At 49.3% G+C, this 20,392-nt stretch overlaps 2 protein-coding genes and 1 long non-coding RNA gene across 6 annotated transcripts in view; all 3 read left to right on the top strand.

Moving 5' to 3' along the window:
* Positions 1-2,739, top strand: part of Per2 (period circadian regulator 2) — a 42,808-nt gene extending 40,069 nt beyond the window's left edge. For 2 of the 3 annotated variants that reach the window (XM_029538982.1, XM_029538981.1), the window contains exon 23: positions 688-2,654. In XM_029538982.1, coding sequence (XP_029394842.1) covers positions 688-837 — 150 coding nt within the window. In that variant the 3' untranslated portion in view covers positions 838-2,654. Of the gene's footprint in view, positions 1-687 lie in introns of all 3 variants that reach the window. The other variant, XM_021197958.1, reaches the window with a different exon arrangement.
* Positions 2,740-5,821: 3,082 nt separating this feature from the next.
* Positions 5,822-8,212, top strand: Hes6 (hes family bHLH transcription factor 6). 2 transcript variants are annotated; one of them, XM_021198353.2, is made up of 4 exons: positions 5,822-6,655; positions 6,733-6,819; positions 6,901-6,942; positions 7,221-7,349. In XM_021198353.2, exons 1-4 carry the CDS (start codon positions 6,575-6,577, stop codon positions 7,347-7,349), a joined length of 339 nt encoding a protein of 112 aa, XP_021054012.1. In that variant the 5' UTR covers positions 5,822-6,574. The 2 variants fall into 2 exon arrangements, with proteins under 2 accessions (XP_021054012.1, XP_021054010.1); XM_021198351.2 differs by having other exon boundaries at positions 5,872-6,655; positions 6,901-6,982; positions 7,221-8,212.
* Positions 8,213-13,525: 5,313 nt separating this feature from the next.
* Positions 13,526-14,677, top strand: LOC110321163. Its single transcript, XR_002380503.1, has 3 exons — positions 13,526-13,659; positions 13,937-14,054; positions 14,370-14,677. It is a non-coding gene; the product is annotated as an uncharacterized LOC110321163 (long non-coding RNA).
* The last annotated feature ends 5,715 nt before the right edge of the window (positions 14,678-20,392 follow it).

The following is a 20,392-nucleotide window of genomic DNA, read 5'->3' as shown; positions in this document are numbered from 1 at the left end:
GCATAAGGACGGCCACTCTCACGTCCAGGTCGTGGCTCTCAGTGCTCATAGCTCCAGTTCCTGGCCACCAGGAATCCCTCTGGCTTCCCAGTTCCCAATACTCAGCTTGTTGTGAGCTCCCCTCACTACAGACTGCAGCTAGAGACCAAACATTAGCCCATATCCGTTCCCTTCCCAGCTTGCAGGATGAAGGCCCACCTTCCAAGCTGCTAACGTTAGGGCCATCCAGCATGCCTCTCCTACTCCATCTGTTCACAGATCACAGCACTCAACTTTAACACGTAGACAGAAGCCAGATTCCACCACCTCCAGCACGGCCCCCCGAGTGCCCAATCTTAGAAGTCGTACACTTCCCAAGTCTAAGCACTCTTTAAGGGGAGGGAAGTGAGGCTCTACCTATTGTGGGAGAAGTGGCCTTTTCGAAGACTTTGTGGTCATCTGGCCACCCACCCTTGTCCCTCACACTCATGTATCCTCTTCACCTGAGCATGCGCCATGGAACACTTTTGATGGACGTTCCTGAAAAGGGACTCATGACCAGGAGGCAGCTTCCTGAGGCAGGGAGTGCCTCTTTGGTTAGCAACCTCCAGGTGCATGGCTAACATTCCTCCCTATCCTGCTGAGTGGGAATGACAGAGAAGATTTCAGCTGCTTGCTTCTTACCTATGTGACCTGTTCTCTCTGAAGGGCTGTGTTTACTGCGAGAGTGAGGAGAAAGGCAACATTTGTCTGCCATATGAGGAAGACAGTCCTTCTCCGGGACTCTGTGATACCTCAGAAGCCAAAGAGGAGGAAGGCGAACAGCTGACAAGCCCCAGGAAAGAGGCCCAGACGTAACCCTGTCCCCCAGCCAGAGGTTGACATTAGACGGTGCTCGGAAGAGGTGGAAGATCTTGTGGTTTCTAATCACATGAACCCATACCTACACTGCTTTTTTTGTTTGTTTGTTTTAGAAAAACAAAAAACAAAAACACCATAGTTTTCTGACAGTGGAACAAAACTGAGGGGAGGTTTAGGAGGAAATCCGTTTTTGTATTAAAATAGAAATACGGAATTTGGGGGTTGGGGTGAGATTTGTCATTGAACTTGAGACTGAGGTGGTCTGTGTGTCATGGAGGCCGCCTCTGGACCCTCAGGAGTCTCTTGACCTCCATGAGACCTCTTTCCAGTGTACCAATGTCCTCTGGCCCTTATGGGTTGTTCTGAAACATAACACCAGGATGTGGCACATGAAGGGGAAGCCGCACAAGGCTCTCCGCCAAGGGCCCGGCTTTCTGGAACTTTCTCACAGTGTGATTGTATCAGATTGTCTCTCCCAAGCAGAGAGACCATCTCTACTGACATCCTCTCGTTGCGTTCCCTTACATAGTTTGGAGCATGGTGTGGCAGCTTTGGCTTCAGGTCCTGCCTGTGGTGGTTAACATTCCAGTCTGACATGGCTTCTGTTCGTCAACAAAGTTGAAATGCCTGCCCTGGACTAGTGGAGCCCAGTGGCTTCTGCGAGTGACGCCATCAGACTAGCACCCGCACACTGCACATTTCTGTGCCGTTCTTGTATCCTTTTGAGACCATCATGGCCAGTGTGCAGAGAGAGCTGTGGCATCAGCCATGTCGCTGGGTCTGCATGGTGGCCTCTGCAAGCCAGGCTTTGTTGCTGTAGGGGACACCGCCATATGTTTTTCCTTTGTTTTGACTCTTTCGGACATCAGCTCCCAGCAGAAAGCAGCCACTAAACACGGGGGAGAGGGCACCCACACTGCCGCCCTGAGTTCTCCAGTTTGCAGGGAGCTCAGCCTCCCTCTCTATATGTATATATTCCTAGCTACTGTGGCTTCGGGTCTCTGTCACATCTGTCTGTGCTACCAGTCCTCGGATCACTGGAACCGGCGGGGAGAAGGGGACCTCTCTGCCCAGCTCTACAAAACTTTATGCTGCATCAGACATCCAAAGATTGTTCCCACATGCTTGCTGGTGACCCCTGGTGGAAAGAGACATCACCAGTGAGGAACTGTTGGACTTACAAATAGACAGCGTCTGGAGCAGAGGAAGCAGGGTTTCCTGAGACTGAAGTGGCCACTAGGGACGTGTCCTGCTGTAGTTGGTTTTCATGGCAAAGCCATCTGTTGCCTGAATATTACCCCTATTTTTCATAAACACAAGAACTCTATTTTTTTTTTTTTTTTATTAAAGCAACACCACCTTTCCCAATGATCAGGTAGTAGCCATGTTTTAAAGGAAATTCAATGTTACAGACAGCTGCCTCTCTGACCAGTCGGATCCTAAGGGTAGATAGATGATGGTCTAAGCCTACGCTTGTTACTTAAACACAAAACTGCCAAAACCTTCTCTCTTCTCTCTTGAATGTTTACCATCAGCGTTATTTTATGATTATTTAATATATAGTCCTTGATTGTTAACTGCTAAGAAGTTGACTTCCTAGGATAATTTTGTGAATCTGTTTACAAGATGCCAAGCATCCAGCCCTGTTTTCTTTAGAATGTGTGCTTACACGGGTGTCCTGAGACAGTCTCTGTTTTAAACTGAGCCTTCTTTTTAATGTAAATAAGCTCTCAGAGTTTGTGGTGATTCGTGAGCCTTGCCGGACAAGAGGTTTGTTCATGCGCAAACCAAACGTACCTTCACCCAGTGCAATATATTTGTGTGACTGCTTGTGTCTTTTTATGACTTTTTTGCCTTTTAGAAAATTGTTAAATAAAGCAAGTATATTTTTATTTTCAACTGTATGCTTTGTTTGATTTGATGGTGGGGATTTAACCCAGGACCTCATGCAAATTAAGTATCTGTTCCACCATTGACCTATACCCTAGTGCTGTATAACGTAGACCAATAAACCGAAAAGAATGACACTGTCAAAAAAAATTTTTTTAAGAACTTCAAAAATGATACATTAGGAAATCTCCAGTTCCAGAGGCCAGCAGCTCATCACTTCCCTTGCACAGTGGTCTTTGCTGGCCGACCTCCTGTCTGTGTGTCTCTCACATGCTCTATCTCCCTAGCCCACTGTAGGAATTGCCCATAATGCAGATCTAGCCAGGCATCCCTAGATCCCTTCTTCTTGGTGTCTTTTTACACGCGTACGGTTGTTTAGCAGATTCACTAGGCTGACTCTCAGCTTAGCATGACCCCCCAGCATGCACTCTCCCATTAATCCTGCCTTTGGCCATTTGCCTGTGTGTTGGTCTCAGGGCTGATCGCAGAGAAATCAGATGAGTACCATGCTAGAAAGGACCTATATAGCGTTAGAATCGGTATATAGGCATCACTGGGGACACAGGCCTCCTATCCTGGCCCTTCCTGATTGACAGCCTTGTGAGAGCTACTCTGAAGAGACCTGCTTCCCTTTCCTCTTTCCAAACCAGGGTCCCAGGGACCAGAACAGAGGGGCAACATGACACTGGGCGTCACGCTCTGCTTCTGGGTGCTCTGAACCTGTCCTCTGACTGCAAGTACTGCTGCAGTCTGACACACAGTTCTTGTGGCAGCGGGTAGGACTGTTTCTCGGAGTTCCTGTGGAGGACTCTGAATTGAGCTTTGCAGCTAAAGGACTGCCCCTCTCCTTTCTCTTCAAACCAAAAGGAAATTCTCCGAGTCTCCTGGGCAGATTGCCCACAAAGCCTGCAGGCCTACAGCTGCCTTTGTCCCTCTGGGGATTTACAGCCTGTTATTTCTGCTGCTAACTAGTCACCCTGTGGCCAACATGGCCCTGCCTAGTCTCTGGGGGTCCTCTGTTCCTGCCTGGGGGGTGGGGGGTGGTGGAGGGTGGGGATCAAAAGGCCCTAATACTAAGGAAGTCTGCATGCAGGCAAACTTTGAAGGTAGGGTATGGTCCAGGGGACAAATGGCAGGAACTAGTAGTTTAGCTGAGGGAGGTGAATAGGAGAAGGGTTTCCTGAGCTCAAGATGCGTTGGGTAGTCAAGCTGCTGGGACCAATGGAGTCAAAGCCACCTGGCCAATGGAGTCACTAAAATAAATTGAAGCTTTGCAGATGGGACCTCAAGCAACAACCCTACCTAAAACAAACAAACAAACAAACAAACAAACCATTTCCTGACTCATGCCTTGCCCTGTCTCTACCCTTTCCTTCCAAGAATGCCCACTCATACTGAGCCATCCCCCCACCCCCACCCCAGGGCTTGATCTTTCTTTCCTCTCAGTTCTAGACAGCACGCTGCATCACCCCCCAACCCACACAGTGTTGGACAAAGCTTTGCAGTCTGTGATTGATTTGAGAACCTAGGAATGGACTAAGCTTACATTTCTCCTCTGTTTTCCCTGGAGTTCTTGGTTTTCATTGTTCGCTTGCACAATTTGCCTTTTTTTGGATCCTTCCCCCCCCCCCCACAGGTCCCCACTTTAACTCTCCAATGAGAGCCTTGTGTAGTACCAACAGGAGCTATCCTTTGGCCTTGCTCATTTGGATACAGGGAGAAGTACAACACAGTTTTTAAACTAGGGAACACACACACACACACAATCAAAGGTTTTTGTCTACCTCAAAGTAGTGGAAATTTAAAAGTAATCATTTTGTAATTTCATTTACTGGAAGCTGATTGCTAAAGAGTAAAGTCACAAACCAGCTATGACCTATGACCGGCTCCACTGCATTCATTCCCACCCCCACCTAGGAGCCTTACCAGTAAAAGTGGAGGACCCTTAGCAGCCCCTGGAGGGCGGTGGCAAAGAACCAAACTTTTTAGCATGTTGGGAATATTCAGAATATTCCTAGTAATAAGCTGGGGGAGATGCCTGGGACCAGCACACAAAGCAACAATTCAGAGGCAATGTGAGAGGGCAGGAGTGGGTCACACCAGTAAGGAGACTCTGGAGATCTTCAAACTTCAAACCTCTCGTCCAGTTCATCCTACCAGAAGCCTTTGGAGGTTCCTCTTTGGAACCACAAGGAGTCTGCCAGACCCATCTTTAGGAGGGTAAGGAGTTTTCCTGCCCAACAGTCTCTGCTTGTACTTTCCCTTCCTCAAAGGTCTTCCAGCCAGGCTGACTGAAGCACCAGTTACCAAGACCTCAATGGTGCCCAGGCAGCCACTAAAGTGCTTAGTGGTGTCCAGGCCTAAGGATGGAGTATGTAAAGGCTGGTTAGGAGCTGGCCCCTTGTCCTGGCTCTAAAGCAGCCGCCGAAATCCAAGAACGCTGGAGCAGAGCCAGGGGTTTCAAGGGCGCGCGCGCGCGCGCGCGCGCACACACACACACACACACACACACACACACACACACACACACACACACACAAACACACACACACACACACACACACACACACACACACACACACACAAACACACACACATATCTCCCCGCGGCGAGGCAGGGCCGGCAGATGGACCGCCGACGACGCGGGGCTTGGGCGTCTGGCCGACACAGGCGTGCCTGTTGCAGCCTGCGGGACAAAGCCAGCTAGACAAAGGCGCGGCCAACACCTGTCGCTCCTGGCCGGGCTGCCGCTTTTCTCTGCCGAAGCGGCTGCAGCTGCCAACTGTCACGGGCATCAAGTTACCAGGGCCAGACGGCAGCCTCGGCCTGCAGGAACCAAGGATAGAAGGGGGAGGAGCTGAGAGGGACTGGGGGTAGAGGGGGTGGGGGACTCTAAGGGGACTCGCGGGGAAGGGAGGTGAGCGTGGAGAGGGGTTGGGGGACAGGGATATGTGAGACCACCGAAAGGGGTGCGGAGGGACTAGAGGGAAATGAGAGGAGCTTAGGCGGGTACGGGGTGATGAACACGGAAGGAAAAGCTGGGGGCAGTTGGGGTAGGGCTAGAATAGACAAGATAGTGGTTAGGTAAGTGACTTAGAGCATAGAGAAATAGAGGTTCAGTAAGAACGACCGCGGATCTTGGAGTAAGGTTATAGGTGTCCTAATGGGTACAAAAAGACACACAGGGGTCCTGCTCCTGCTGCTAAATTGGCTCGTACTTTCCCTGGACTTTGCACTCTCGCCACTGGTGACCCGAAGCCCCTTCCAGGTCCCGAGGTCACGGACTTGACTTTGGCACTGCCCTGTCTGAAGTCAGCCCTGGGACTGGAGCGCTATTCCCGAATAGCAAGGGAAGCAAATGCCCTGTACCAATGGATGGGTGAAGGGGTGGGTGGAAGGGAGGAACGGATAGATATACGGACCGAAGAATGTATAGCCAAGCCCAGGCTTACAGACAGACAGATCTGGCCTCATAACTCAGCGGAGGGAAGCACAAGCACACCAGCAAGAGAGAAGCCGGAGGTCACTGCCCAGGAGTCCAGCCCTGCCTAAGTGGCAGGAGGTCCGGCTGTGGGCTCCGCCCCGCCAGCTGCCAGAGACCGGCGGGGCCTGACAAAGCGCGCCGCTCTCATTGGCTGCAGGCTGCCTCACGGCTGGCCGCTCCGACCACGCACAGCCAATCGGTGCATTGACATGTAAATAAGTTGTTATAAAAGGGGCGGGGCCCCGGGGGCCGGAAGACTCGGGAGAGCTAGTGGGGGCCTCCTAGCTGTGACCCACCTCGCCGAGTGGTTTGCACTGGGGCGCCGGGCGCCGGGCTCCGGGCTCCGGGCGCTGTAGACCATGGCTCCGTCCCAGGCGCCCAGCCGGGACCGTGCAGGCCAGGAGGATGAGGACCGCTGGGAAGCACGAGGGGACCGAAAGGTGCGGACAGGGGCTGCGGGTGGCTGGGCTTGGGGGAGGCTGCGCGGGCCAGGGGGCTCAGTAGCCGCTTCCCACAGGCCCGGAAGCCCCTGGTGGAGAAGAAGCGACGCGCGCGGATCAACGAGAGTCTTCAAGAGCTGCGGCTGCTGCTGGCCGGCACCGAGGTGCGACGGGAAGGGTGCGGGGGGCTTCAGGGCGCACCCCGGAGCGCACGGCGGTACTCAGCTCCCCTCCCCTCTGCGCAGGTGCAGGCCAAGCTAGAGAACGCCGAGGTTCTGGAGCTGACCGTGAGGCGCGTGCAGGGCGCGCTGCGAGGCCGGGCGCGCGGTGAGTGGCGGCGGGGATCGAGGGCGGGGGCGCTGACCGGGCACGCCTGCCACCCTACAGTGGGACACGTCGGCTCCCGGAGCCCCGGTCCTACCCATGGCGAGGGCTTCCCCCAGAGCGGGACACGCTACTGTGTCTCCTGGGTGAGCCCCGAACCCGCGGAGCGGATCGTCCGAGCCACGATAGTCACTGCTCACGGTGCGGGGCGCTGCTCTCTTCTTCCCACCCTCCTGCACAGAGCGGGAGCAGCTGCAGGCTGAAGCAAGCGAGCGCTTCGCTGCTGGCTACATCCAGTGCATGCATGAGGTGCACACGTTCGTGTCCACGTGCCAAGCCATCGATGCCACTGTCTCAGCCGAACTCCTGAACCACCTGCTAGAATCCATGCCGCTGCGCGAGAGTAGCGGCTTTCGGGATCTGCTGGGGGACTCCCTAGCTGCTCTGCCTGGAGGCTCTGGGAGGAGCAGCTGGCCTCCAGGAGGGTCCCCTGAGTCCCCATTGTCCAGCCCCCCAGGTCCCGGGGACGACCTGTGTTCTGACCTAGAGGAGATCCCGGAGGCTGAACTAAACCGGGTGCCTACTGAGGGGCCAGATTTGGTGCCTACATCCTTAGGCAGCCTGACCGCAGCTCGCCGGGCCCAGAGTGTGTGGAGGCCTTGGTGACCAACACTTACCAGGGACCTGTGAATGGTGGCTGCCATCCTTAAGTTTGCTTCCTCCCTGGGTATCAGAGGAGGTGGAGACAGCCCAAGATGCTCCCCAGGTATGCCCTCCCCACTCTCCAACGGATGACTTGAATGGCAACCCTGATGACCAGCCCCTGCAGGTCCCTAGCACTATTTTTTGAGGGAATCGATTTCGTGGATCCTAGAGCTCTGGATGGGGGTCGGGGGTGGGGTGGGGGAACACTACAGAAAGACGGGAGACTCTTGGAGAGCGGCCAGGGCTCCCTCATGTTCACCTCTCCCTGCCTTTTGGGCATTCTGGGGGATCTAGGGCAGAAGTGGCCAATCTTGAGACTGAGCATTAGAGTCCTGGGCAGGGACACACAAGCCACAGCAATCCTGGCCTGAATAGAAGTTCAGATTTGCTACTTTGGCTACAAGACCAGGGGAGGCGGCCATATTCTGCAGTCACTGAAGCTGCTCCCCGTTTGTAACACAGTTGCGCGTGTGAGTTTGGTTGCCAGTCTGATGCTCCAACGGAATTAAATAAAGAACTTTGGAGTTAGTTGCTCCTGGTGTACTGTCATTGATGTGTCCCATGTGTGAATGTTCAACTGCATCCAACACTAGTGTATACCTTTTTAAAGGGTCCACCCTTTGACAGCAAAGTACATTCCTGTGGTGCTGATAGAGACGCCCCTACTGCTGGCCAGCTCCTCTGTGCTCCGCCACTTTCCTAGGAGTATGTGTCCTCGAGGGTTCCTCTAGCATTGGGTTTGTCTCCAGGGTAACTAAGCCAGGGAGAAGATCTGTCCTTGCACTGTTCTCTCCTGAGCTCCCAGGACTAATGCTGGTGGCTAGTTGCTAGTTCTTTGCCTTGGGAGTATCTTTCGAAGGCCTGGCCTCGGGTTCATGAGTATGGTGCAGATGTCAATCTTTCTCGGGTTGCCACTTTTTGTTTGTTTGTTTCCTTCTTAAAGTGTTTGTACTTATAGGCATGTATAAGGAAGTCAAAGGATAACTTTGGGGAGTTCTCTCCTTCCATTATGGTTCTCCAGGATCAAACCTGGGTCCTTGGGTTAGTTTGGGAAGCCTGTTGACTAGCTGAGCCATACAGTGCACTCGCTTGTCACTTTGCTTGGTAGGCATTTCCCCTGGTGCCTGGGTAGAGACTGAGTGCTTGATGTGAAAGTGCCTTGGGCCCAGACAACTTGAGCCTGAGGTTAGGTTAGACACTGGAGGTCAGAAGCCTCAGGAAGGAAGAAGTGGATAGGATGGGTATGTAGTATGCCTACAGATAACCAGTTGGCAGCCATCAGTGGCACCATTAGAGAACCCCCTTCCCTCCAGGACCCCAAAGCACATGGTTTTCACTAGGCTGCAAGCAGGCTTTGGGGTTGTCATCTTAGGTCATGTGCCTTTTAACAGCATCTTTCTCAAAAGCTTCAGGTTCTCCACAGTTTTAGTATTTTGGGGTTCATCTCTATGCCAGGTTTAAAATCCATGCAACCTAATCTTAGCATTGGGGCTGAGCTCTGGGCACCTGGGGGAATGGAAACATTATTCCTGGGATTATTTTCTTTACCTCAAACTAGTGTAGTGTTCCAGAGGGACACAGATAATGGACCCTCTTGCATGGCTTCTATCATTATCGAAAGGACAAAGCACTAAGCTCTGATGCCACCGTTGAGGGCATTGAAGGAGCATTTCGCTCTGATGTCAGCACTTGCATCTTTCCACAGTCCCCTGGACAAAGGGGAGGCCTTACTCCTTCTGCAAGGAGACCTGGAATAAATGTGCCAATGAGCCCAGGACCCACGGACAGAGCTCCAGCCCTGTGCTGCTCCAGCCCTGTGCTCTTCCAACCCAGAGCCAACCTCTTTGTGATCCTTAGCCCACTGTCTCTTTCTTAGAAGTGGAAATGGCTTCCAGAGCAACAACTACTTTGGCCTCAGCCGGGAAGTGTTTTTACCTAAGGCACAGTCTAGGAGCACAAATCCTGTTTTCAGGTACCCCATTATTTCATTCACCCTGCATCCCCTCTCTGCAGTCCCTAGGCTTCCTCCCAGGCCTCCTGCTTAAAGCATTTGATGCCTGAGTTTCCACTGAAAGTTGCCACCTGGCCCCAAACCTCTGATCCTTTATTTTCTGTAATAGCCAAAATAAGTGACCACAAACTTGGTGACTTAAAACACCGAGCATTTCCATAAGTTGGGAGTCCAAATCAGGGTTTCAACAGGCAGGGTTGTGCTGTGTGATGCCTATTCTTGATCGCCAACTTGACTACAGCTGGAATAAACTAAAACCCAAGCAGCTGGGTACACTTCTGAGGGTTTTTTTTTTCTTAAAAAAAATTGAAAGTGGAGAGACCCACTTTTCATCTTTTGAGATAGGAAGATCCACCTTTAATCTGAGCCACACCTTCTTGGTGGCAGCCTGTGTGAAGGACATGGAAGAAGGAAGCTTACTTGCTTTGCCTGCCTGCTCTCCCACTCACTGGCAAGCTCATTCCTTCACTGGCACAAGAACCTACTTCAGGATTACAGCGTATACTGAAGACCAGCTGAGACATCCAGTCTCATGGACTGAACAACTTCTGGATTCTTGGGCCTTCCATTGGTAGACAGCCATTGTTGGACTAGCTGAACCACAGCCTGAAAGCCATTCTTAAAAATCCCCTTTATATAGCTATATCAATCTATATAGATACAGATTAATTCTATATGTTCTGCTCTTCTAGAGTACCCTGATTTTGGTAGCAGAAGTGGTTCTAGAACAACCGGAGTATAGGGATGGATTTTCTTAAGTATCTGGAATAGGCCTTCCAATTTGCCAGCACCTAGAGTTACCAAAGCCTCTCCACTTACTGACACTTCTCCTAGCAACTTGGAAGAGTGCTGAAAGCCCATGATGTGAACTGTTTAACAGATTTCATGAGACAAATGCATTTGATTATCCTGAGTCACCAATTGAGAGGCAACAGATTTGGTGAGCCTACCTATAAAATTTTAACAATTTGTGGAAAAATAAGGAAAATGATGATGCCGGTTGGTATTCTGGCATCTTTGGATAAAGTGACCAAGGAAAAGAATGGGCTCCATGATCAAACTAAGCAACTTCTAGCATCTCAGAATACAGTGAAGGGCAACTACGAATTCTGTGATAAACTGGCTGGCTCTAGATGCACATAAGTAATCTAAAGATTTCTAAGTGCGCCTGGAAGAGAATCTTCTCTCTGGCAGTGACAGAGCTCAAGTATTGGAAAAATCAAACCAAAGCTTTCATTATACGGTTGACTGAATTACAGCAAAAATTCAAGTCCCACCCTCAAGGAGTGTTGGTGGGTAATGGGAGGGCATTAGCTGGTGAAGAGGGGGATCCTGTAACGTGGGATGAAGATGTGTGGGAGGGCCCTCTCGAGGCTGAGAACACTGAACCCTCAGAGTTTTACAAAACTAAGTAAAAAGCAGAACCCTAGGAGGTAGTCTCCCCACCCTCAGAAGATGTACACCCACCCCTGCCTCTTGAAACACTGTTTTCTCCACTTTTCACTGAGGAAATTAATTCTTTACTGTCTGCTAAAGTAGCAATGTCAGGTAAGTTAATATTGACGTGGCCGTGGCAGCAGTGACAGAAGTTGGTTGGGTTTTTAAAAAGAAGAAAAGAAAGAAAGAAAAGAAAGAAAGAAAGAAAGAAAGAAAGAAAGAAAGAAAGAAAGAAAGAAAAGAAGGAAAGAAAGAAAGAAAGAAAGAAAGAAAGAAAGAAAGAAAGAAAGAAAGAAAGAGGGAGGAAGGAAGGAAGGAAGGAAGGAAGGAAGGAAGGAAGGAAGGAAGGAAGGAAAAATGAGGGCACGAGAAATGACCCAGTTGTTAAGAGCATTGATTGCTTTTCCCAGCGATTCTGTGTTTAATTTCCAGCAATCACTTGGTGACTCACAACCATCTGTAATGGGATCTGATGCCTCTTCTGGTGTGCCTGAAGACAGCTACAGTATATTCATATACATAAAATAAATAAATAATTCTTTTTTTAAAAAAAGAAAGGAAGGAAGGAAGGAAAAAGAAAGAAAAAATGAGAACTAGATGGTAGTGGCCCACACCTTTAATCCTAGCACTTGGGAGGCAGAGACAGGCAGATCTCCCAGTTCAAGACCAGCCTTATCTACAAAGCAAGTTCCAGGACAGTCAGGGATACACAGAGAAACCCTACCTCGGAAAAACAAACAGCAAACAATAAAACAAAACAACCAAGCCAAGCTCTAGGCAGCTCATCAGAGGATGTCTTCAATGTACCTCACAAGCCACATATGCCAACAACAAGGGACCCTTCCAATGACCATGCCTCTCCACCAGGCTCTGCTGGCCTGGCTCTCCCCTTGCTGACCATTGAGTACCTAGCACCCTGGTTTACCTGGCTAAATAAAACTGAGGCTGGCCAACATTCCTCCCAAGGAACATCTGCTACAGAGCCAGCACCGAGTCACTGTCCTTGCCACCAGTGGCTGTGGATGTGATGCCTTGCTGTGCAGTCAGAGTTGCAACTTGACCTGTGCCCCTTGTGTCTGTGAGGGAATCCTGCCTGCAGATATTAGTGGCATCACTTAGAGCTGAGTTGCTTGGTTGTTAAGATTCATTTGCCTTGAGTCATTCCCTCTTTGCTATGTATGAATTCAACAACAACAACAACAACAACAACAACAACAACAACAAAACACCTGTCTGCATCTCTGTGATACATGAGTCATGTTCAAGACACAGTTCCATCTCCATGTGCAATGTAACCTCTCCCGGGTTATCACTCCCTTATCCAAAAAAAAATTTTTTTTAATCTCTCTTCATCCTAAAGTTCTACCCATGTTAAGTGTTGCAGCTCCGAAGGGAAAGACTTCCCTATAGAGAGGTATTACAGCTCTGCTCCAGCTGTGGGGGAAGAGTTTCCGCTGATGCCAATGTAGCAGCTCAGTTCCGGCAGGCAGGGGGAGGTTTCCCAAAAGAAAGTGTTACAGTTCTGCTCAGAGAGGTATCCTGGCAGTCCAGAGCCAAGGAATACCACAATGTCACATTGTACAAAAATAAAACCTCACACAAGAGATTTGTTGGGGGTGGGGGAACTCCTTAGGCAAGAAGCAGGAGTGAAATGGACCGGAAGGCAGGGTTTATACTGTGCTTCTGTGGCAAGCTCAGGACTGGTGGGATTGTGTTTCTTGGCCTTGGGCTTGGGGTTGTCAGGGTCAGGATGTTTTTCCTTCCCGCCTTTTATCCTACAATTCCCAACTCTACCTTGTTGCTCTCCCCACCCACGGACAAACACATAATTAAATAGATAATCTACGGAGCCTGGAGAGATAGCTCAGCGGTTAAGAACACTGGTTGCTTTTGCAGCGAACCCCAGTTCAGTTTCCAGCACTCACAAAACTGCTCACAAACATCTGTAGCTCAAATTTCTGGGGATCTAGTGCTGCCTTCTGGCCTCCAAGCATGCACAAGACATGCGCGTGGTGAACAAACATGCAGGCAAATATATAATACTATTTTTAAATTAAAAAAAAAAATCGTGCGGTCACCCGCGATTTCCTTATTTTCCTGTCATCCCACTTCCTGTCAGTCCACCATTTGTAAATTCATCTCCACTGTGTTCCTTGCCACTGCGGAAGCCCATCTTGGGGAACCAGAGAAACTGAGAAATGGGGCTGTAGAGCCTACCCAGGAATTGATGAGCCATAGGTTCAGAACCTCTAGGCGGGACCCAAGCCTCGGCCCCGCCCCTTCCGAGAGCTGCCTCGGGCCCTCCTGTAGCGGGCAGTTCCCGTGCGCTCTCAGAAACCTGTGCGCGAGCAGGTGCCAACGGTGCCAACGATGCCAACGGTGCCAAGGGCGCCAGAGGGGCTGGCAGCCGAAAGAGGAGCGGCCGCGTTCTGCTGAGCTGCCGAGGGATCAGGCTTGCCGGAGGAGGAGCGCACATGGCACTGCATCTCCGAAGCCCCTGAACACCCATGGAGGTGGTTTACCGTTGGTGGGTGCCCCTCTCGTCTCCAGACCCAACCCCTTTTACCTTCAACCATCTTAGCTATGTCTGTAGCCACACCATGAACTTTCCCTGTGGACTGCCACAACTGAAGCTCTAGCTTTCTTCCCTATCCTTCTACTTAGGAAGCTTGCTCTCACCCCAAACTCCCCTGCCACCCAGCAAGCCAGTCCCCACTCCCCCCCCACCCCCGCCCGCCATGGGTGAGCCAGAAACCATAGTGCAGCCCTCTAAGGACAGGTGACTTCCCCTTGTCCTGTTGCAGGATCTGAGCAGCCACTCACTGGGCAGCACCTTAGCTGCTGTATTCATCATGCTGAAGGAGGCTGTGGACATCCTGCCCAGAAAGCAGGATGTCCAGGATCCTGCCTAACTTCACCTAGGTGAGTGCTCTATGGGAGGAGAACCAGGCTGAAGAGCCTGGGAATGGGAGGTCGAGTGCCTTTCCTTCCTGGTTCTTCCTCCAGTGCTCCCAGTCAGCTTCTGCTGGTCTTGAGTGGTAGTTGAGGAGGAACCACCCGGTCCACAGAACTGAGAGTCTACAGAGGCAGCCCTGGGCATCCTCTCTTACAGAGGGATGTGGCGATGCTGGGCAAAGGCAATGGAGGGGGAAAGAGAAGGACCATTGCCTATGGGATGGAATGTAAGAGCTTCAGGATTGGCCCTGAGCCCAAACTTCTGTTTGTTTTTTATCTAAGGATGTGGTGGGAACTTGAAACCTGAGACTTCCAGAAGATGCTGGCCACCAACTGGTGCCTCACACAGAAACCCCACAGGTCCTGCCAGCACTGGACCCTTGCTCTTTCTCCTGTAGCTTTGCCTTGGCTCAAGACCCATCTGCACCAGTTCTCTGGTCTCTGAGAGCTCCTTTGGAGGCCTGGCTGTCCCTGTGCTCTGCAAGAGCAAACGAGATGTGGGTCTTGTTGGGCCCCAACCAGGCCTGACCCCTCTGCATGAGGGAGGAGACTGGAGTCTCTCCATCCAATTTAGGAATTCTGTGAACAAATCACTGGAGACAGCGTGTTTCTCTTTGTAACCAGGAGGAGTTTCAGCAGGAAATTCAGCCTAGTCCTGGGGGCCACAGCATCTGACTTAAGAATGTAGTTTCAAAGGGGTTGATACTTTCCAAGCATCAATGTGTCAGAGCAGAATAATGAGCATGGTGAGAGTTGAGGAAAAGCTGAGATGCCCTCCGACAGGCAGGCCCCAAGGAAGGCTGCCTCAAGAAAGTAGTCCATCAGCCCTGCAGGCTGTGGTCATGGAGGTGGGCAAGAGTGACAGAGGACTGGGTTTGTCTTTCAGATTTCTGATTTCCACAGCAAATCCCTATAGTAACTCGATCCCTGAGATAAAGTTCCTATCCTCCAAACGTGGAAGGGAAATGGGCATGAGGGAAGCAGCTTGTCCTTGGAGGAGCCGGGCTATGTCAGAAGTGGTCAGCAATTCTGTCTTTCTGTGGCTCCTTCCCACTGACCTCCTTCCCACTGGGTACAGCGCTTGTGCCTTAAGGACCGTGATCCCGTGAGGCTTCCTCAGGACTGGAGGTCTAGGTTGACTCCATCCCATCCAGTTATGCTCCCTACTGTCCCGTGGTAGAGGCGCCAGTGGGGCAGTACCAGAGCAAAAATGGGACATGGCACCTGTGCACAGAAACCCTCAAGGGGTTCACCTTGGATCAAGAAAATCAGCTAGGGATTTCTGTTGCTGTGTAACAAAGTACCCCACAATTTAGCAGCTTAAACATATAGTGTTATCTCTGGTGGTGTCTCACTCACAGGCTACAGTCTGAGTGTGCTGCCCTGGCCATGGTGTCTCATGTGAAGGCCCAGCCAAGAGGAGATGCTGTCACTCTCAAAGTACAGTTGACAAGATTTCAGTTCCTTTCCAGAAAACCCACAAAGGGTCTTATTTTCTGCTTTTTGGCTAGAGGCTTCGCTGACTTATTTTCTTCTGCTTTTTGGCTGGAGGCCTCACTGCCTTCTTCGCCTATCCACAGTGTGCCTCCCAGTATGACAGGTGCCTCCCACCTGGTTAAGCAAGCAAGAGAGCAAGTGAGGAAGTGGGCTCTGTCATCCATTTGACTTCATAAGGGAAATTCTGGAATGTTTTGTTTGAGTTGAAGGCCATACAGACTAAAAGGAAGCAGGTCCACACTGGACTACATACACCAGGAAGAGGAACGTTGAGGACCACCTCCTGGGTCATCTCCACAGCCTGCCATGACACCTTCCAAACCCTGTTAGTGTCCTCACCTGGGGACACTACTGTGCTCAGTATCTTGCTACCCTAGTGTGTCACTTTTAAGACACTGAATTGTAATACCCTAAGATATACCCAGGGAGTCAGAGGTACATGCTTGTTAGAGCTGCCTCTGGCATCTGTTGACCATTTTACAAGGGAGTTGATCCCTTTGGATTTCCCTGGGTGGCATAAGGCATAAGCTGGGATGTTAGGCTGTTGCTTAAAGGACAAGCTTGGGCCTTGCTCTGAAGCTGATAATTCAGAGATCCCTGAGACTTGGAAAAATGATGGCTAAACATGTAGAGAAGTGTGCCCGTGTCCTTGCCTGTATCTGTAGGAGTCACATAGGTTAAGGCCTGAAGAGCACCAGAGCCCGTATCTTGGGAGAGCACCTCTTCATCCTCCTAGAGAAGACTGGGTGCACTCACCCTCAGAGCTCCCTAAGGCTTTGATGAAGTTGGAACTCCCCCCTCACCTGCCCTAAAGCCACCAGTCCTGCAACAGGATGTTCCATCATTCCATAGCAATCTCTGGTAACTTTGGGGTTTTTTTCCTTAGAATTTCCCTGTTTAAGGTCCATGAAGTACTGGCACCTTTGGTTATTTCGTCTATAGAAGTAATAAACTCAATCTATCAAGGCCTGTCTGTACTGGGGATAAAATGTACAATGGATGAAACCTATGTTATATGTGAGAAACATATAACATAACTTCTGCCCGAAGCTCATCTCTTTACTGGGGAACCTCAACCTCTGATTTGCTCAAAAAGACAAGTTCCCAGTCACCTACTTTTTACAGTATCCACTTCCCACCACCCCACCACCTGACAACAATCTATTAAAATGTTAAACCTGCAATGAGTTAAACCTTTCACTAGGTCAGAACCTTGTGATCTAATTGTTTCAGAAAGCACATACTTTTGTTTGACAAAATAGAAGGAATACTGGAATAGCCAGAGAGTTACACTGTACCTTCCCTTGCTCAGTGCCAAATTCCTTTCTGCCTCTGTTGTCCTGCTCCTTCAGATATCTGAACCAGAACCACCTTGACCATCCATAGACTCAGTAGGCTGGAAGGAACAGAGTTCCTTCACCAGCTCCTCAATAGGCCATCAATCGAAGCCAGACATAGAACTGTCTTGTTCCTCAAGCATACAGCAAAGTTGATCCACATTGTAGGTATGCACCTGAATGTACCATTCTTCATTTGCAAAACCTAGCCACTTCACATCTGGTCAGCCCCAGCACTAAAATAGTAATCACTTGTTGCTAAGAAGGTAAACTAGCATAGCTCTTGTGGAAAAAATTCAGTGGTTTCTCAGATTACATGGTTATGCGACCCTGTGTGGCAATCCTAGGCATATATGAGAGCTATAGCACAGTTTTAACATCTGTGTCCACAGAACTGACAGTATGCCAAAGGTGGGAGCAACTTGAAAATGCAACAGGTAAGCAGATGTAAGCAAACATGACCAGTCCATGCAATGGGACATTATCAATGGAGAATGAAGTTCAGATATATGTGCACATGGATCATAAAACACTAAATAAATGCAGAACAAATAGTGTAAGGTTCTAACAGGAGGCGCCTGGGAGGCAAATTCACAAGGCAGAATAGGACAAACTCTCAAAAAGCCAATGCGCATTACCCAGAGCAGGTGCAGTGGGGAGCGACTATGACCTGCATATCTGCAATTCTCAAAATATTAAAGTGGAAAGTACAGGGACAACTCTGGAACTAGATGGTATGTCACTACTATAGAGTCAGTAAGGGCCTGAGAGAATGGAGCTGATAAATGAGGTGGACTACAGTCTCATGTAATAGCCAACTTTATTCAGAGCATCAATTTATTTTGAGGGTTAAGAATCACATGAGTAAAGTGTTCAATCACAAGGACAAGATGCACTTGGCAAAAATGTGTTTTTCCATAGAGGCATAACAATTTCATTGCTAACAGCAGCAAGCAATGAGTTCCCTGAAATAAAGACACCACACCTGGGAGGGGCACAAAGCATTCCAGACCAAGTCTGCGTTCCTACGAGACCGGTCACAAGACTTCTCACAAGCACCCAGAATTCTTACAGGACTCCATTCTTGGACCATGTTCCTACAGTGATGCTTTGCGACACAATGAATGTGCTTAACACCATGATCATACAATCAGGACTGAACTTGTAACTTTGATGTGCACTTGATCATAGTTCACCAGGTGAGATGGTGGCACGTGTCTGTAATCCACTTGGAAGAACGTGGCAGGGGGATTGCTCCAGGTCTCAGGCCACCCTGGCCCACATGGTAAATTTTGACTTAGATTACACAAGACTTCAACAAAACACAGGCCAACTAAGATTACAGCTATTGACAATATAGCTCAATATAGTCATAAAGATGGCTTTTGACCCAACAATCCAATCTTTGAGCATTTTCCAATAGAAATGAAAACCTGCCGGGCATGGTAGCATATGCCTTTAATCCCAGCACTCGGGAGGCAGAGGCAGGCGGATTTCTGAGTTCAAGGCCAGCCTGGTCTACAGAGTGAGTTCCAGGACAGCCAGGGCTACACAGAGAAACCCTGTCTTGAAAAACCAAAAAAAAAAAAAAAAAAAAACCTGTGTGCACCAGACGGATATAGAACGCTCATAGCAGCACTGTGGGTAACAGTTCCCAGACAGGTCAGAACCTCCATGGTCACTAAGAGCAGATAGACAAGGAGTGGTGTGCCTACGTAAATGGGTGGATTACAGTTTCAACAATGTGGCTGAATGCCACAAAGATGATGTTGAAGGAAAGTCAGTTGAAAGAACATGCTGTATGTTTTCCTGTGTTTTTTCACACATGCAGTTCAAGTCCAGGCAAATTCCAGGGCAGAGCACTAACGGTGATGATCTCAGGAGGTCATGCCTGCTTTGTGTGTGTGTAGAGTGCACAGAATCTTTTATTCTGGATCTTTGTTATATGGCTGTGTTTGGTTTGTGAAAGTCATTTAGCTTTATGATTCATGCACTTGTCTACAATTAGAATTTGACTTCAAAGTTTAACCACACACATGTTAGAATGGTTAAACTCCAGAAGACAGAACAAATGTTGGCATGCTGGCACAGATACAGAAGCAGGCACTCCCAGGATGGGTGGGAAGGTAAAATGGAACAGCCACACTGAAACACACTTATAATTTCTTCCAAAACTAAATATGCTTTCCCTATATAACCAAACAAACACACTCTTCTAGTCAAAGAAGCAGAAAACTTAAGTCCACACAAATGTCTGCACATGGGCATTGTGAGGCTTGACATTGGCTGTCAACTTGACTGGATTACCATATCTACAAAACTAGTAAAATACATTGTGTGGGGGGAAGACAAGAGTGTGTGCTTTCTGAAACAATTAGATCACAAGGTTCTGACCTAGTGAAAGGTTTAACTCATTGCAGGTTTAACATTTTAATAGATTGTTGTCAGGTGGTGGGGTGGTGGGAAGTGGATACTGTAAAAAGTAGGTGACTGGGAACTTGTCCTTTTGGATTATGTTATCCTGGTCCCTTCCTGATGTCATTCCACTCTGTTTCTTATACATCATGAAGTGAAGAACCTCCTTTACCACATACTCCCATTGCCATGCTTTCTGCCCAAGTATCTTAGGTCAAGCAACAGACTAAGGAAAAGATTTGTAGTAGGGAAAATGAAATCTGTCAGGGAGTTGAGGTACTGTGATTACCCATAACCCATTCTTGGGACTTAGTGGAACCCAGAGATCTATTGGTGGTAGGAAAATTAACAAGTCATGTCCAAAAGGGTAGCAATTCAAGCCTGATGTGCATGAGATTATGAAGGGAAAGAGAACAGAAGAGAACTTAGGGTCAAGTCAGAATTCCAATTGCCAGGGGTGGTGACACAGATTTATATATAGTCCTAGCACTGGGAAGGTAGAGGCATTGTGAGTTCAAGTCCAGCCTGGCCTACCCAGCAAATTCTTGTCTCCACAAAAGATTGTATTTAACAGTCAGAAGTTGAGCCTGTAAACCAGGTAGAGATGGAGCAATGATTAGAAGTAAAACCTGGAGAGATGTTCATACATATGAGGGAAAGACAGGCCACATGACAAACACTGCCAGAATTCATGTGGAATGATGACCGACAAGTCTATTTGCAGGAGTGGGAAATCAAGTTTAGTGTGGTGATTTGAATATGCTTGGTCCTCAGAGTGGCACTATTAGGAGGTGTGGCCTTATTGGAGGAGGTGTGAACTTATTGGTGGAAGTGTGTCACTTTTGGGGTGGGCTTCAAGACCCTCCTCCTTACTGCTTGAGGAAAGTCTGCCCCTGGCTTCCTTTGGATGAAAATTTAGAACTCTCAGGTCCTCCAACACCATGCCTATTTGAATGCTGCCATGCTTCCTGCCATGATGATAAAGGACTGTATCTCTAAACCTGTAAGCCAGCCCCAATTGTTGTCTTTTATAAGAGTTGCCTAGGTCATGGCGTC

The sequence above is a fragment of the Mus pahari genome, chromosome 5 (genome assembly GCF_900095145.1).
Source record: "Mus pahari chromosome 5, PAHARI_EIJ_v1.1, whole genome shotgun sequence".
Classification (NCBI taxonomy): Eukaryota; Metazoa; Chordata; class Mammalia; order Rodentia; family Muridae; genus Mus; species Mus pahari.
The sequence above is the reverse complement of the archived record's forward strand: the minus strand, read 5'-3'. Positions and strand labels throughout refer to the sequence as shown.